The 17926-nt window shown below is 37.8% G+C and overlaps 1 protein-coding gene across 1 annotated transcript; it reads right to left on the minus strand.

Annotated features, from left to right (window-relative positions):
- Positions 1-548: 548 nt before the first annotated feature.
- On the minus strand, positions 549-1649 carry LOC149018857 (protein FAR1-RELATED SEQUENCE 5-like). The gene has a single exon (XM_089153995.1). The coding sequence runs from the start codon at positions 1647-1649 to the stop codon at positions 549-551; it is 1101 nt and encodes a 366-aa protein (XP_089010121.1).
- Between the last annotated feature and the right edge of the window lie 16277 nt (positions 1650-17926).

Here is a 17926-nt window from a genome sequence, read left to right on the forward strand (position 1 = left end):
TTTTAGGATATGGACACAAAGGATCCCACAATTTTCAAATTTTTTACAACTACATGTTAAGCTCTCTTCAGCTATGTTATACAATACTCTATATTCCTTGTCCATGTAAACTCCATTCTCATCTGCCATCCACATCACATATTTCACATAAGAATTATTTGCAACTTGGCTTTTGATACCATAAGCACTCATCAACTCATGCTCCTTCATAAATTCTTTAAATATACTTGGAGTATATAAATCATAAGCTTGCTTCACCAATGGTATCCTTGAATGTGAACTCCCAAGAACCTCATTTCGTGCATCAAATTCTTTCTTCAATTCATTAGCACGTTTGGCATGCACAACATCTTGAAAATGTGTCATAAACCTTACAAGATCAAGTTTACGTCCCAGACATTGTTTGAAATCAGCATTCACACTTTCAGCAAGTTGTGTGCTCCTCACACCTATTGTGAAACAATCTTTCATATAACAACAAGCCCATTTTTCTCTCAATGCATATGTTCGATCTAGCCAACTTGTGTTTTGAACCCTACAATTCTCTCTTAAATTCCTCCAACCAATTTCAAATTCCTCAACTTCAGTATAATCCCAGATGCATTTTTTAAAATTTTGGAGAATTGCGACCCTTTTTCATGCATCAGATATCCATGATGTTTATTTGCATTTTGCATAAGATGCCAAGTGCACAATGCATGCCGTGTATCAGGTGAAACTTCAGTAATTGCTCTTGCCATTGCAACATCCTGATCAGTGAAAATTGTCTTCGGCTTCTTTTGACCGTTAATTTTAAAGAACATATCAAATAACCATTTAAAAGACTCCATTGTCTCATCATAAAGCAATGCACCTCCAAAGATAACTGCAGTCTTGTGATGGTTAAACCCCACAAACACAGCCAACGGCCTATTTTCCTTATTTGTGCAAAAAGTTGTATAAAAAACAACTACATCACCAAATATTTGATAATCGCACTGCATCTCTGGGTCAGCCCAAAATATATTTGTTAACCTATCTTCACTATCCATCTGTACACAATGCACAAAACCAGGGTTTAAGTTCCTTTGATTGTCAAGATAAAACATTAAACTCCCAGCATCACCATATGCCAAATCACGTTGGCGTTTGGTATTCAAATAATTCTGAAGATCTTTCTTTGTGAAGCCAAGGTTTTCATTGCCCCCTGCTTGCAAACCCAACAAATTAAATGCAAACCTTGTCCCCATTCTTGTTCTCTCAGCCAATTCAATTTCAGTAGCTTGGCTACTAGATATTGCACGTTGGGACCGCATTAAATGTACAACTTCTTCTTTCTGAAGATCATGATTGTGTTCATCAACAAATTTATCAACTTTAAATTGCCCGTCTTTCACTCTTACTACAATCATCTTAGCTTCACAACCAGTTCTAGTCTCTGGATGCTTTAGCTTTACATCGGCTTCTATTTCTTTTCGGTGTCCTTCTTTGTTACAAACAAAACATCTTTGCAAAATAATACTTTTATCTTTTGTGCTTCTATGCAGATATTGTTTCCTTATATTGAACCCACAAATACGACCATAGTTGTTATAAAAATCATAGGCTTCTTCAAATGACCCAAATTCCATATCAATTCGAGGCGTGAAAGTATCTTGATTATCATCCATCTCCAACCAACTTTGACAACTCACTACAAAGACACATTTATAAAAGTTAGGTATCATACACAGTAACAATTATTAAAGAACATCTTTAAGACAACAAACACATTAAGACAACTTTAAGCAGTTTATGCAAGTCATGAACAAGGTCAAATAGGAAAGTTTTATAAATGCATATGTTTATGTCATACATTGTTTTTCTATTTCAATATATTTCCTTTTGCCATATTATCTACGAATGATCCACAACAAAACAATATTAACCTTTTGCTATCACCTCACTACCAAGAAAACAATGGACAACATATAAAGCTAGAGCATTGCATTAACACATTATTGTAGTCATGCCACTAATATTGTTTTTCTTACAGATACAAAGGTAACCTCTTGTTAGTTTATGACACCGAAGGAAAGGCACTGATTGCTCAAGAAAGACTCTTTTATGTCGTAAATTATCCACAACTGGAGTGTGATCCGATTGAGAATGAGCAAAATATTAGTCTAATAGGAAACAAATTACTGCTTCATCCTCTTGATGATGTACTTTCTTAGTCTACTATAATGAAACTTTTTTGTAAGAACATACAGCCACATTCACTGCATCCATTAACACAACCTAGGTTCATAGATCCTACATAAGAACCTGCTTCGGTACAAGTCCAAACCAAATGCCCGAGCTTTGAGTTGAAAAAGACTTTCTCCCAGGATACTAACCCCTTGCCTCCCTATGAATCTCAGTGGTGAGAGACTGATTAAGATTCTCCCTTCTCACGTGCCATCAACGTGATATGATGCAAGAAAATGAAGTCAATAGGAGATTCCCATTGATGAGCACATTTGAAATGTTTTCCACTACCAGGCCATGCGGCCATTATAACATAATTGATGATTACCACATGTCTCTCTCTCTCCCCCCATTGAAATTTCACTGTGAGTACTCAATAGAAATGAAATGATGTAAGAAACTATTCAGCTCAATTGAACTCTCATTTCCTGTTCATTACTTAGTTGCGCCCCCTTCTGCAAACCTTTGAATTACTTCCAAGCCCAAATTATTAGAGCTTGTGGCGGATAAAGGGGAATATGGAGTCTGAAGAGAGAGGTCCCACTCCTACCCTTTTTCTGGTGGATGTCCATTCCTACCCAAAACCTCTGAAATGGGTATTTAGATGGAGACAGACGTCTCCCTCTCTCATATCCATATATTGATTTACCTGCCTCCGCAACCATATGAAAAAAGGCCAATCTGACTAATCTTCTAAAGTATTCAAGGATTTTCTATTGAGATTTCTCCATCAACTTCAAGCAACTACTTTACTATGATTCTGAAACAATTGGATGGTTAAGTAAAACGAATAGATTATACAATATGAGACCAATAACTATCCCCTCTCCCACAAGCTCCACCCAACAAACCCCACCCAAAAAAAAAAAAAAACATTTTCTAATACCCCACTACCTGATACGTAAGATATTAACCATGAGGAAAACCGCCATGTAATTACAGACATAATAAGAGAGTAGAACGTAGAAAGATTTAACTGGGGCATTTAATCAAGCGAGTTAGTTGGCGTATTGGTACCTTTGTCTTCGGGAAATTTCCCCTTGAGAACAGTTAACCTTCAGTGGTAGTTCGCGATTTTGCTTCATCCCAGCTTCTAAAAAATGCAGGACGGTTCAGGAGGAATTCAAGGTTCCCATATAGAGGTTAAACAGATGCATGACTCACCTTTGAGTTGTATTGACTAAACTCTATTAACTCGTTACATTTAAATAAAAAATAAACAAATAAAGAAAAGAAGAAGAACTATGTTTTCACAACCGTAGCTACTGCTTAAAAAAAACTCCATTAGAAAGGATTGAAGCTTACAAAATGCAGCAAAGGGTCCGTTTTGCTAATCAACTCAATGTAGAAGAAAGCAATGCAAAATCGAAAGCTTCACCAACTTGATCGCAGATGAAACGAACCCAAAGTTAGGTTGTGAAGCTAAAATGGAAGAAGAAGAAACCAGGATTCCTTGCACTGATATTCCAATAACTTCTTCTTCAGAATCACCAATAAGTTCTTCAGAAATTGGTCGAATCTCAATGTTTTTTTCGAGCTTCTTCTTCTTCTGAAATTATGGTAGAAAGAGATGGATCGAAGCCCTTCCTTAGCCACCAAAATCGAAAGCTCAAATAGAAGAGGGCATCTAACAGAGGGCTTCAGATTGCAAAGTTCAAATGGAATCCAAAATCGTGAGAGATAATTTTTTCAGAAATACCAGAGAAGCAAGAGAGCTTCAGACAGCGATTTCATATGAAGATTTGTGGAAGAAAGGAAAATCCCGCGCTTGATTTTGGTCATTTTGAAAAACATGTGTTGTTTATGGTTCGTCTGGTCCAGCGGTTCGGATCAGTTCGGTTTGTTAACTTTTAAAACCAAGCGGTTTCTCACATAACCCTTCCTACTACAATCAACGACCAGTATTCATTTGGCGCGATCGGACGGTCCGCTGAACCGTTCTGCGCATTTAAGACGCTGACCTGAAGCAAAATCGTTAAAAATCATAACAAGATGTCTTACTTCATTACAGTCCTCAGTGGACTTTCGTACTATTCTGAACATCTGAGAATAAAGAACAATAACTCCAGCCCAGGTATAAAAGCCTCAACTTCTGCCACAAAATTTGTTTGCACCCCCAAATAGACTTGGTGTGTTTTAGTCACCCTTGCATGTTCATTTTGAAACACACCAGCAGTCCTCTCTCTTCTTGGATTCCCCAGGTAACTTTCATCAATGTTTCATTTTGTCCAACCTTGCTTTGAAGGAACCTCAAAATATTGCTTGTGGGGTGAGATCTTCAAATTGATACATAATCATGTTGTGCTAGATCGTATAGTACTTGTTGAATCACCCATTTTGAAGATTAAGTCATTCCCTCATAGCGGCTCTTATTACAAACCAACCATAGGCAATACACTGGCAACAGAGCACACGTTCATCCATGCTAAACCCAAAGCAAGTACCTTTGCTTGTCTTTTCTACCAAGTCGCAATCTCATGCAAGGAAGGTTTAGTCGACCATACAAGTCCAAATCTTCTCCCCAAATCTTCCCCTGATCAGCATCAAGCTACTGGACATAGCAACATACTATATATCAAATCCTCTATAGCTTCTAAACATTTATCACACCGAGATGCCATGGAGATACAGTTTTGCCTCACTTACTCATCCACTGGAAACTTCTCATGTAACATATACCAACAAAAGTGTTGTTGTCTTGGCAGTAGCTTTGACTGCCATATTATTGAAGCCCAACTCACCGGTGGTGCCTGTCTTCTATACAATATTACACATGTTAATCTATTTCAAACATTGCCATTTGCACTTGCAACCTGATGATCACATACATCCTGCTAATTTGAATCTGCTATATGAACAAATTGAATTAGCTCAAACAATTAAACCCCAAGAAGCACCCATTCACCCTCTACAACGCAGTCAACTACCCACATAGTTGAAAACCTCAGCACTTCATGATCCAATTAATATGACCAGCAACAGAAAACTGTCCTAGTCACTAATGTAACCAGAAGTTTACCTCTCTACAATTCCCAGTGGTCCATTTCTCCCTATTCCCAATAAACTGCCAAACCTTCTTTAACCCAAGCAAGATAGAGCAATGTTGCACCGATGGCTTTAGAAACCCAACCGAATCCACCAATCTGCCTTTCAAGAATCTAGCAAACCTTGAATTCTTATGTTTTATCACCCATGCCAATTTATATAAACAAGCAAAATTGATATCACAAAGCCTATGAATTCCCAAACCTGCTTTGCCTTTGGGCGTACACACTGTCTCCCATTTCATCGTAATCTTTTTCATTGATTCATTAGATCATTTGCTTGATAGGAATAAAATTGGGTGGATAAAAAGAAGTGAAAGAAGTATACTATTTCTAATGAAGGTGCGAGAATGAGCTAAAGGAACATCTTCCTTAAAAGTTAAGAAGCTTGTTAGCACGTGACACTCATTTTTTTTCACCCCATGCCTTACAAAAATTGTATCTTTTTTTTCACTTGGGATTTTGTGGAAAGATAAAATATGCTTGTAAAGCTGACATTCTCACTTATTTTTCTCTCTCACTTTCCTTCTTTTAACTTTATATCCCTTCACCCCAAGTCATATGGGTCCCACAGTTTTGACTAGCCCTCGGTTCAACCTGACACGGCCCTATCTCACCTTGTGTTAGTTCAATTAAAAAATACATAAAAATTGAGTTTGGATAACTATTTAATCCATGTATTTATCCAAGTAACGCACTATCCCTAAAGGCCTAAATGGATAACTATTTATCCAAGTATCCTACTAACCCTTAAAAGGCCTAAATGTATTCCCACTTCAGTAGCCGTATCAATCTTTTCAGCTCAATTGCTCTAAGACTCAAACTACCATTGAAGAAACTCCAAGTCTCTCCAAGACTTAAACTACTATTGAAGATAATTGGGAGATCTTAGATCTTCACTTTCTCAATCAACCATGCAAGATTATAATACTACAAGAACAATTCAAGTAATAAGGAGATGAGATGACACCACAATAATTTTATAGAAGGTTAGGAGGTAAAAGAAAAAAAAGGATTGGAAGATATATTCTCAGGCTCAAATCATTGGATTGGGTAAGATATATGGAATGCAAAAAAAAAAAAAAAAAAAAAAAAAAAAAAGAAGAAGAAAAGAAAAGAAAGAAAAAGAAGGAAAATTTCAAGACTCTCAATCTATCTATACTTAAATTCTTCGATAGAAAATAATTTGACTTTAGAATATGCTTGTTCTTTTGCTTTCAATGGAACAAACCATATAAGTTAAGGGTTAGGGTTAGGGTAAATTAGGCTATTAACCTGACCGTACTTGACCCTATTAGCGTAAATTAGGGTGGGTCAGACTTAGAAGAACCCTTGTAGGGTAGATTTTGGTTTAGGGGTTCTTAAGCCTTGGAAGGGCTGGGTAGGATTGGGTTTAGGGTTCAAGTCCATAGGGTAGAGTCGGGTTTAGGCTGGCCCGACCCAATCAATCATACTACTATATAAAAGGAAAACCTCCAACACTTGTGGCACGTATTTTCTTAGACCAAAATACCCCTCCTAAATAGACATGAACCTTCTCAAAAAATTCGGAATCAAACGACCGCACTACTTAAAAACAAGCCAGTGTGGATGCCTTTTATTGCAAAAGTTGTATCGATTGCTATTCAGACACCTCCTTAATCCTCATATTTACATAAATATGTCATTCTCCACTATGAAACCTCTACACCAAAAACCAAAGAAAAGAACCTCCAAACTATCTTCAATCTCCCACCGGATCTAGATTTACTCCTCACAACTGAAGTAGAAATTAAGAATAAAAAGCCAGGGTTTGTTTCCATCTAATATGGTCGTTCGGCTTTCCCGCAACATGCAATAAAGAGGGACATCAAAGACGTTCCAACTCCAATGGCTCGATGGGTTCTCACCACACAACAGCTTTTCGGCTCTTCATCACATCAAATTTCCCACTGTATAACATGCCAGATTTGCGAACTAATCACTTGGCACCGTTTCATCATCTTCTCTAATTTTCTTCGCAACCGATATCTCTCGAATAAAAAGGGTAAAACTGAGTGAGTTTTCTCCAGTCCTCTCTCCCTTTGTCGTCTCTAACCACCATATTGTTGAACTTTGCATGTGGAAGCATGAGTGGATCTTTGAATGGATATTTTACAGTCCAACCACGCAAATGATCACATGATCGATATCGAAGAAAGAACATTCAAGAATATTCATAATGGGTTCCACTTGCTGTGTGCTATGGGAGCGATCTAGTCTACTCACCGCCACCGGGATCATCTCTTCCGCTGTGTCATTTTCTGGATTCTTTGAAATCAAAGCAAGCTTTTGGCATCTTGGCAAAGAGGTTTCACGTAAGGTCTATTTTAAAATCTCATTTACTCTTGGCACTCATGTCTTTCATGATGTAACCAAGCGCTCAGTTAGACGGTGATTGCTAAATTTGGTGGGCGTTAATAATAGCTAACGCCCGAGGTTGTAGCAACGGAGTCTACAAGGTCTCAACATCAACTTTTGCAGCGACACAAATCAAGCTATTTGTGCTCAATATGACATAAAGTCTCGCAATAGCAACTCAACTACGTGGTTTGGGGCTAGGGGTGTCAATTTGCAGCCCGAACCGGCCCGAACTGAACCTTAATGGGCCGAAATTGGGCTGAAGGTTGCAGAGTCTGCACCAACCCGAACCCAAACCGCAACCCGTTATAACCCGTTTTACAACTTGTTTTATAGTTTAATATTAAATATTGTTTGAATCATCATATTACCACTAGGTAGTTGGTATAAACTATTAGAAAAATTGAGCATGAATTCAAAGATAAAATAGTCATTCTATTACTTGTAAGGGACAATTAGAATAGTTAAGTATGAATGTCCAATTGAATGTACCAAGTTTGTTTAAATCAAGTAAATATTTATCATATCCAAAGGTATTTCTTTTGCATTTCAAATTAAATATCAATCCAACAAAAAGATATGGATTTCATAAAAGGGAAAAAATTTAACATTCTCACACAAAAATACCCAGTTTCAAGACAACCAATCATAAGCCATAGCATAAGTTCAAATTTAAAAGGGTTTTTGGTTTAAAGATTTGTTTTAGGAAGACTATCCGGTAGAGCCTAAAGAATGAGCTTGCAGTTTCTATGTTACTACTTGCTATTTAGGTTCTTAATTTCTACAAGGTGGGTGGGATTTCTACAATATTGAATGACTTTTCATTTCTTAATGAAAATTGATCAATAGCAATTTTATTTTTTCATAGAATTTTGGCTCTTGTTACAAGATGCTTAACTATTTCTTTTTTGTTCTTTTTTTTGCATATCATAAATTGGTAGTCCAAACTGTTAGTTAGCCAGAACCCAAACCGCACAAAATCGAAACTGGCCCAAAACCGTTATTTTGCTAATGGGCCGTGTTTGGGCTCAGTGCTTTTGAGCCCAAAACCGCACCGTTGACATCCCTATTTGGGGCCTTCGAGGTAAGCGCTCCTATTCCCACATGCTAACTATCAAAAGTTAATTTTCATGCCCATTATATACTCTAGAAGTGAACAATTGAGTCGTACTTCAATGGGCCTGCCTTGCCCCATTGGCTGTGGGGAATTCCGTCCGAAATACGTTAATTGTTTGCATATATTATCTCCTATAGGTCTTGTAGTTTTCCTAGAACCGTGATCTCGCCGTCCTCCCAAAAAAGCTGAATTCCATTGTTTGATGTGCAACTAATTCTTCTGCTACACAACACCTCTATGGTTTGGGTCACAAAGGCTGATTATTGATATTAATAAGAGTGTACTTTAAATCATTATAAAATAAAAATAAATATATTTATCTAATTTTTTAACCTAAATTAATATCAAAATTTTTGTATGCAACATTTCAATGATGTTCCACGTGATTAATTTTTACTTAAAAATTGTTTTATTAAGATGAACAATAGCATACTATTACATAAAAGCGCAAATTTCCTCATCATAGAGTCTCCTCAAAGCGACATAAAATTACACAGTCTTTTTATGTTTTTCTTAATTATTAATGCAATTATGCTAAGGACTGATGAGATGTTGAGTTTCTCATCTTGGCTCTTTTTGATATCAATTATCATTCTTAATTGTGAGAAATTTTCATTATTTAAAATTGTTTGGCTTCGATAATCAGTTTTATTTTTATTTAAAATAATACAAAAACCTTCAAAATCCATAATAGACTTTTTGTCTATTATGGATTATGGTGAGAATTTCATTCTCTTCATTTATGCAAATGTTTACTTAAATTTTGATAGTTGGGATGAGGGTAAAATAGTCAATACACATTCTTTTATAAAAACCATTTTTTTCATCTTTTCTCTTTTCTCACTTGTTCGCTATTATTTCTAACAATTTCTTATTTTGGCATACCAAACTTATTTTTCATTCCATAATTTATTGAGACAAAATTCACCAAATCATTTTCAATATCTTGGTGTTAGTTTTCCTTAAAATATTTTTTTTTATTATATGCTATTATGTCAGACATTTGGCACCACACATTAAGTGATTAATTGAATTAACATGTTTTCTTTGGTAGAATTAAAGTGATATCTTTAGCCAAGAAACTCACATTCCTAGCAAATTGCAATATTCATTGAACCCTTTTTGACAAATAAAACCTACCCGCCCCCCATAAAATAAATTAAAAATTAAAAAAAAAACCAAGTAAAGAAACTCATTTTAATTGGATTAGAATTATTTTTACATAAATTCTCTCATGTTCTTCCAGAAACAAGAATTTATATTAGAAAACGAAAAGAGAACAAAATATACAAATTATTTAAGTTGAACCATGCAATACCATTAGAAATCTATACTCAAGTAACGTTCAATCTAATCAAAACATACGCAAAAGGCCCACGTGCAACTGCACGTACGTATTTACTAGTTGGAAATTAAAAGAAAAGAAGGAAAAAAATCTTGTATATATGATAGCTTTTGGATCCAACTTTAAGAGCGTTGGTTCAACTTTCTATCCCTACTAAACCCTATTAGATTTCTAATATTAGGATTAGATTGGGTGTCACATCTCATCTTGGGTGTGTCGGGTCAACCCATATAACTAGTGTTTTCTAACCACGGATCCCTCGCCAGACCAACGGATGCAGTACCATAACCATACAACAATTTCATAATGTCAAATCACAAACATAAATGAGATATAATTCAGAATGTTCATATTGTGAAGGTTAAAGATTATCCACCTGTTTGATAATTTAAGGTTAATGGTAAGAGAAAATATTATTTCAGGAATCCAATGTTAAACAACCATATCCACTATACAAAGCTAAAGAAATGCTAATGGTTCTAATCTAGTCTATAAGTTTATAAACACCACTATGATATGTGAAACGCATAGAAGATTAGAAGTAAGTGTAACACTTGTGTTGCAGTGACTAAAGGATCCTGACAACTAATAAAGTTATGAGTAGAGTATATTCCTTAATGGAAACTGAAATAACAGGTTGCAACATGTAGTTTTTTTATTTTTATTTTTTTTATATCATAAAACTGAAAATGCATTACTAATAAGTCATCAAAAGGTTACAAAAGGGTTACAGTTACGCTCCTGGTAGGAGTTATCTAAACTGTTATAGTAGTTAGACTCTAAGGCTCTAGTGGCCTTAGTATTAAAAGTTTGCATTAGGGTAGGGGATTTAAAGTTACAAAATGATGAATGATCTATCTTGTAGCAGATTTTCCCCAGAAGAGGAGTGTATTGTATTGGCCAAGCATGTTGTTTTGGTTCGGATAGTAGTTGGATTACTCTTGGCCGATTGCACCAAATTTCTTTGATCCGCATATGTGATTGTTTAGTGTCTTGTAATCCCTTCCAAATTGCTAGTAGTGTAGCTTGTATTTCATCTCCCTCCTTCAATGCTCCATCACCTATTATTCTGACTTTGTCATTCATGCCAATCCCCACCGTCCATCCTGCGCCTCCTAGTTGTTGAGCCCGAGCCCCTGCACATATTAAGATTGGTAAGTGAAAGAAATAATGATCAATGAGATTAGTACTTACTTGTGCAGTATGGAAGATTAATGAATTGTCCGGTTCCACCTTTGTGGAATCTGGTTTCAGGTTTAAGTCTACAATCCATCTGTTAATTTGGCTGAGTAGAGAGTAAGGGTTTGGCTTTTGGTTTGTGAAACAACAATTGTTTCTTTTTTCCCTAGATGAAATAACAAGTTATATTGAAAATGGAGAAGAACCATTGTATTGTATGGTTCCCAAGGTGTGCTTGGTTGAGCAGACTATTGCACCAATGTAATATTGTTGAATGGGTTATGTTTTCCGTTCTCAAACCCAACTGTTTTGCGGCCCATATCCTTTTAGTCCAATCGCACGAGATGAAAACGTGCCATAGTGTTTCTGTTTCCCTTTCACATAGAGCACATTTGTTTTCTATTCCCGTCCATTTTGCTATTCGCTGCTTTAATTGGTAATCCTGCATTTAGTAGACGCCAAAAAAATGATTTAAATTTTGGGTGAATTGGCAATTTCCAGAAGAACATCCACCATCTTGAGAATTCTGATTGATAACTGTGGTCCTCTTTTTTTTTTAAATGCTTTTCTAGCCAATTTTGCTGAGAATTCACCCGATGTAGATATCGTGGAGATCCACCTATCATCATTAGAAAAGATTGTGAGATTATTAAAAATGGCAGTATAGTTGGTAAGTGAGTGTAGATACTCCCTATTGAGTTGTACTATTTGTGCCATTTCACCAACAGTGACATCCGAATTCCAAATTATTTCATTCGGGTTTTGTTCCACAATTGTTGGTGCCTTATTCGGCCAGGGGTCAAACCAGAATGAAGAACTTCTTCCATTCCCGATTTCTCGCCTCACCATTTGTTGTAGAGGTGGAAGGATGTTGCATATACTTCTCCATGGCCAAGATCCTCCCTTCTTCATAACCTTTGGGTGGAAGATGCTTGTCTTGGGAAAATATCTCGCTTTTAACGTTGTCGCCCATAGTGAATGAGGTTCCGAAAGCACTCTCCACCCTTGCTTGAGCAGTAGCGCACAATTGACATCTTTCATTTTTTTAAACCCAAGCCCTCCTTGTGCCTTTGGCTGACATAGCATTTGTTCCATGCCACAAGTGTCATTTGTTGGGCTTTTGGGAAACCTAAAACACTGCATGTGGTAAACAGACAGAGGTTGTAGAACATATTTTATAAGTACCTCTCGACTTGCAAATGACAGGGTGCACACTTTCCAAGAAGCAAATCTTTTTCTAACTTTTTGTAAAATGAAGCTCATGGTCTTGGTCTTTGCTTTCTCTTGCAAAAGATTAGTTCCTAGGTATAGTGAATCTTTTTTTAACTCACTAATTCCCAAAGTAGTAAGCAATTTTGCTTGCTCCTCCTGTCTCACATTCCTACTAAAAAACGCCCCACTTTTTTCAAAATTGATTTGTTGTCCCGTGACATCGGAAAACAGCTCAAGCGCCGCTTTGATTGTTAAGATGTCCTCAATTTCTGCTCTACAAAACATAAAAGTGTCATCCACAAAGAAGAGATGGGAGATTTCTGGAGCGTGCCTTGCCACTTTGATACCCCTAAAGAGATCCAGATCTTTGTATTCCTTTAGGAGTCCTGGATAGGATTTCCATGATTAATAGAAAGAGGTACAAGCTAAGCGGGCATCCTTGCCTAAGCCCTCTAGATCCAGAGAACCATAGATGGGGGGAGCCATTCAGTTTGATGGAGAAAGAGGCCGAAGTTATAAGTTTATTTACCAGGTGGCACCAGTGTTGATCAAAGCCTAGAAAGGTAAAAGGGTTATCAATGACCTGCCATTCCACATGGTCGTAGGCTTTGGACATATCCAACTTTAATGCTACATACACTATTTTACCTTTCGTATGAGACATGAAATGAAAGATTTCCTATGCCAAGAAGATATTGTCATAAATCTACCTTTTTGGGACAAAAGCCCCTTGCAGTGGAGAGATAAAGAGCGGGAGCAAGGGTTTTAGCCTTAATGCCAGAAGTTTGGCAAGGATTTTGTAACTGACATTACAAAGACTGATTGGTCAAAAGTCTGAAACTTCCTTGGCATTCTCTTTTATAGGGATAAAACAGAGCAAAGTGTGGTTGATACCCCACGGCATCTAGGTTTGAGTGAAGAAAGAAATTACTAATTGAAACACATAATTTGAAATTAGGTCCCAGTGTTTTTGATAAAAATAAGCATTAATCCCATCCATTCCAAGGGCTTTGAAGGGTCCAAGAGAAAACACAATCTATTTCTTCCTCCCTAGTCGGTGTGTTCGCAATTTGGGACATCCCAGGGCTAACCTCTAGTGGTGGAAAAAGGCTTGCAACAAAATTGGAATCAAGTGGATTGGAGGATGTGAACATTTCCTTCATAAAATCAGCGAAAACCTGGGCTATCTCAGTTGGTTTGAAGAAAGTGTGGCCATTTGAGTCAATTTGGTTTAATCGACTCTTGAACGTACGAATTTTGGTGGTCATGTGGTAAAACCTGGTATTTCGATCACCATCCACAACATAGGCAGTGCTTGATTTTTGAAACCAAACAATCTCCGCCGTAGGGCCCAAGAGAGCACATCCTCTCAATCTCAACGCGGGGTAGGCCGCCCATCGACAATTCTCGGAAAGATTCCGAACAACGAGTTATATTCCCAAAATCTTATTGTTCCACTTGGAAAACGGAGAGATTTCCCACTCCCTGAAGAACAACCATAATCATCCAGGGTCCGACCACATGGGTGAAATTGGGGTGGAGGTGCCAAGCAATTTGGTAGTGGAAGACTTTCTAAAGCAGGAAGATGGGTTTTTGATGGTGGACAAGAGAATAGGATTGTGGCGGAACAAGGGGCAAGCGACCGAGCAAGAGGGAATAAGGAGATCCAACGGGTTTCCAAAGACATAGCCGACTTCCTTCACAGATTAGGAGGGTTTTTTGTTACCCAGGTGAAGTAATCCCCAACAGGATACTTCTAATAAAGATGAACATGAAATTAAGTCCAAGAGAGAAGAAAGAGAGGGTTGGGGTTTGTATTGGTTTCCTAGCTTCCCATTGGCCAACAAAACCATTGAAGTCCCCAAGCAAAGCAAAAGGAGACAAGGGAGAGCAGGAAGGGGACAAAGTATTCCAAAAGGTTTCTCTCAGCATAGGTGGGTGGGGCATAAATGAAAACAATGACCAAGGGAGCATCATCGCAGAATTTCCACGGATTATCAACAAAAATTACCGAAAGGTGGAGTTGCCGGGGCCAGCACCCATAACCCACTAAGACCGCGCCGCATTAGAAAAGCAACAGGGGGTAATATTTGAAACAACTCCTTTTATTTTCAAAGAGTTTAGGATGATCGAGCACTTGGTCGGAAAAAACAATTTAGGTTTGTACTTCTTCAGAATTTTTCAATGCCGAAGAGAACCCCATTTATTCCCCTAATATTCCAGGTTATTATCTTCATTTGATAAAGGTGTAAGATTGACAATCTAAAGAGGCTAAAGTCCCTTCCACCCCAACAAATGATACAAATGGGATAATATCTTAAGAAAAGAGAAGGAAAGTGAAGTGTGAAAAAATTAAAGATATTCAAAGATCAGCTTATGATAAAGATATAGATAAAGATAAAACAAAAGAGGGGGGGTAAAACCAACGAATAAACAATAATAAATAGAAGAGCACGGTTTAACCAAGTTTGCTAATCATATAAAAACATGAAATATAACTTGAAATTAAAAACGAGAACAGTTAATTATCAGACAATAACACCATAAGGTTCATAAAGTACCATAAGGTTCATAAAGTTCATCTTAGTGTTGTGAAAAAGACTGGTAGTGAACCTAACCAGAAAATCGGTTACTTGGTTTTTTCACCACCTTTTTGTACCAGCAGAATAAAATGGCTAAAATAGAAATGAAGTAGATGATGCACATGTAAAAAAATTCACTATAACGATGGTAAGGAAAGATCTGGGGGGCTGTGGCTGTGGTTCTCATAAAATTAGCTTGAACAGATGGGGCAAACATTAGTTCCACGAAGTGAACGAAGAAGTTGGTGTGTCGGGCCTCATATCTTCCCGAATATATGTAGCTGGGCACCAGGATTAGGAGAAGATGCAAGTAGCGAGTTGACGGCAAACTGGTATGACTCAAGAGGGGTGGGGAAGTCCTATGGTGGTGCCATTTGCTGGCGTTTGCGATCATGTGCGTCACCTTCTTCCATACCTAAGACGAAGAAACCCAAGACAACACCACACCCTATTCTCCAAGGGGCGCCGAGACAGAGACCACGAGCCCCGAATATTCACCGTAATAGATTGGATATTGAAGATGTGCACAACTCCATTTCCATTTCCGCCCCCATCATTTTTTTGAGCATGTTTAGCAACCGAGAGAGCAGGATCATAAATGACTCATCTTGATTTTTCATTATTGACCCACTGTTTTCTTTAGGTCCGGGTGACACCATCGAGGCAGGAACAGGAGAACATGTTTAAGAAGTTCTTCCGTAGAGGAGGGAGGCAAAGTCATATTGAGATGCTCTTTGCCAGCTTGGAGGACCAACTTGTCGTTCTCATCAAGCATATCATGCATACCTTGATAATTAAATTTCAGAATATTTTCAGCTTCAAAATCATCAGATTCCACAACTTGTTTTTCCTTCAACTTTCTAATGTCTTCCTGGTCTCCTGGAGGAAAACCCGAAAGCACTACATGGGAAACACTATTACCTTCCAAATTGCAACAAGTAGTTAGTCAGCCAGAGTGATTTCTCTTCTAAACGTATCTTCTTTTCCTTTGGGCTTGTCCTTTTATAATGAAATTTACTTGAGCCATGTAGTCTATGAATTCATCTTGAATTCTATTTTCAAGTAGATAGTAGTTTACTTGGACTCCGATTGTTGAGTGTGTTTCAAACTCTACGAGTTGATCGGAGCTTCCCTACTTGACTAGGATTCTAGTTCCCAACTCCAAGGTGACCATTTCTTCAAAGTTCGTCCAAGATTATATTTATCGGTCGACTAGTGACTTGGACGGACCACATCAGTCATGGTTGAATCAAACCGGTTCGTTTTATTATGCCCGTATCATAAGCCCCCTAGTTTTTAAGTCCGAGCTTCTTGATGCTTGATCTTAGAGACTACTCCTTCTGTTGAGCACAATAGAATCTGTGATGGAACTATATGATTCGAGTAATGCCCATCAAGTCCTCTACTGATGTCAGGTGGAAAGACGTTGTGTAGAGAAAAGGCTATTCTCCGCATGTCTTTCCAAAATCCACCTATATTGACATGTGGCCACATCTTGATGGCTTGACATGATGGATTTTTGAATTTCAAAGGTCTCCAATCTCAATCATCAAGATGTTTCAAATCTGGTCCCTAAGAATGGAATCTTTTGTGAAGTTTAACCATCAATTCAGGAGGACCGTTGGATGTGGCTTCTGCCATCTACGTTGGATCTAGATCTTGATGAAGTTCTACAGTCTTCACGTGTGATCCATTGGATGATTAATTTTTTGCTTCCACCGTTGAATCTGAATCTCCAAAAACATATAAATTAAAGGTTATGTTCTTCTTCATTTCTCTTTACTTCTTATTCTTTGCGTGCAAGCTCCAGTTGCAAAAAAAGATTTCTTCCTTGCTCAACCCTTTCTGTAGCTCATTTGCGTGTTTTGCTCCAACAAGTCCCTTAACCTTCATTTGTTAATTATTTTGAGCATTTTTGTTGTTTGGTGATGATTTAAATGTGTTTTTCTTTCTTTCTTTTTCCTATTTTGTTGGATGCTTTCCTTCTTTGATTTTTCTTAAATATCCTTAGTTGTCTTAGCAAAATGGGAGTAAATCAGTGGCAAACAAACCCCCTAGATCCTCTAGGCATTCTGTATCCTCTAAATCTCCTTCTGCCAGTGATAGGCTAAGTGGTCAAGACGATGCTCTTGACCACAGTGATGATGGTTGAAACATCGAGCCTTCTTCCATGGTTTATGGTCGGGAACCTAGGATACCTGTCTCTGGGGAGTCTAGTCAGCCAAATGTGGATGAAAAATCTGTGACTGTCTGTGCTTGGTTTAAGGTTGATAAGAAGAAGTAGGTAGATAGCCTATCCCTAGAATCACTTAAAGTTGAAGGGAGGAAACCGTGCAACCCCTCACATATAGATTTCGATCCCAGCACGTCTGGTCCAAAATTCTACTTGTTAGAGATGACCGAGTTGGATTTGGATTTCTTACGAGCTCGGCATCCCATTCCCGACAACTACTCTCTTCGGGTTCCTTCCGAGCATGAACGTGCTCACAGACCTCAAGTTGGGGAGTTCGCCATTTATGTAGATGCTCTGAAGAGCAAATTCAGGCTCCCCGTCCTCCCAGTACTTGAGCGGGTTATGATTCACTTTGGTGTGTGTTCGGGAATGTTGGGGCCGAACAGTTGGTGCAACTTTATCTGTTTTGGGGGTTTTCACCAACAGCAAGAGGGTAGCATTACCCCTACCCTTAACCTTTTTTTGCATTTTTTTCATGGGTAAGAAACAAGAACAAGAGCTTTGGTTCTATATTTCGAAGCACACTTCTTCTCAGTCAGGTTGCAATGGGAACTTCGTCAGTGAGGGTACCCTTCTGACAAACACCAAAGGCTGGAGACCTCATTTTGTCTATGTTCATCCTCCTTC

The sequence above is a fragment of the Hakea prostrata genome, chromosome 4 (assembly GCF_041222555.1).
Source record: "Hakea prostrata isolate BN-2017 chromosome 4, UWA_Hpros_2, whole genome shotgun sequence".
Classification (NCBI taxonomy): domain Eukaryota; kingdom Viridiplantae; phylum Streptophyta; class Magnoliopsida; order Proteales; family Proteaceae; genus Hakea; species Hakea prostrata.

Bases quoted from the DNA above. Each gene is read 5' to 3' on its own strand.
- LOC149018857 (XM_089153995.1), bottom strand. From the start codon at position 1,649: ATGGATGATAATCAAGATACTTTCACGCCTCGAATTGATATGGAATTT.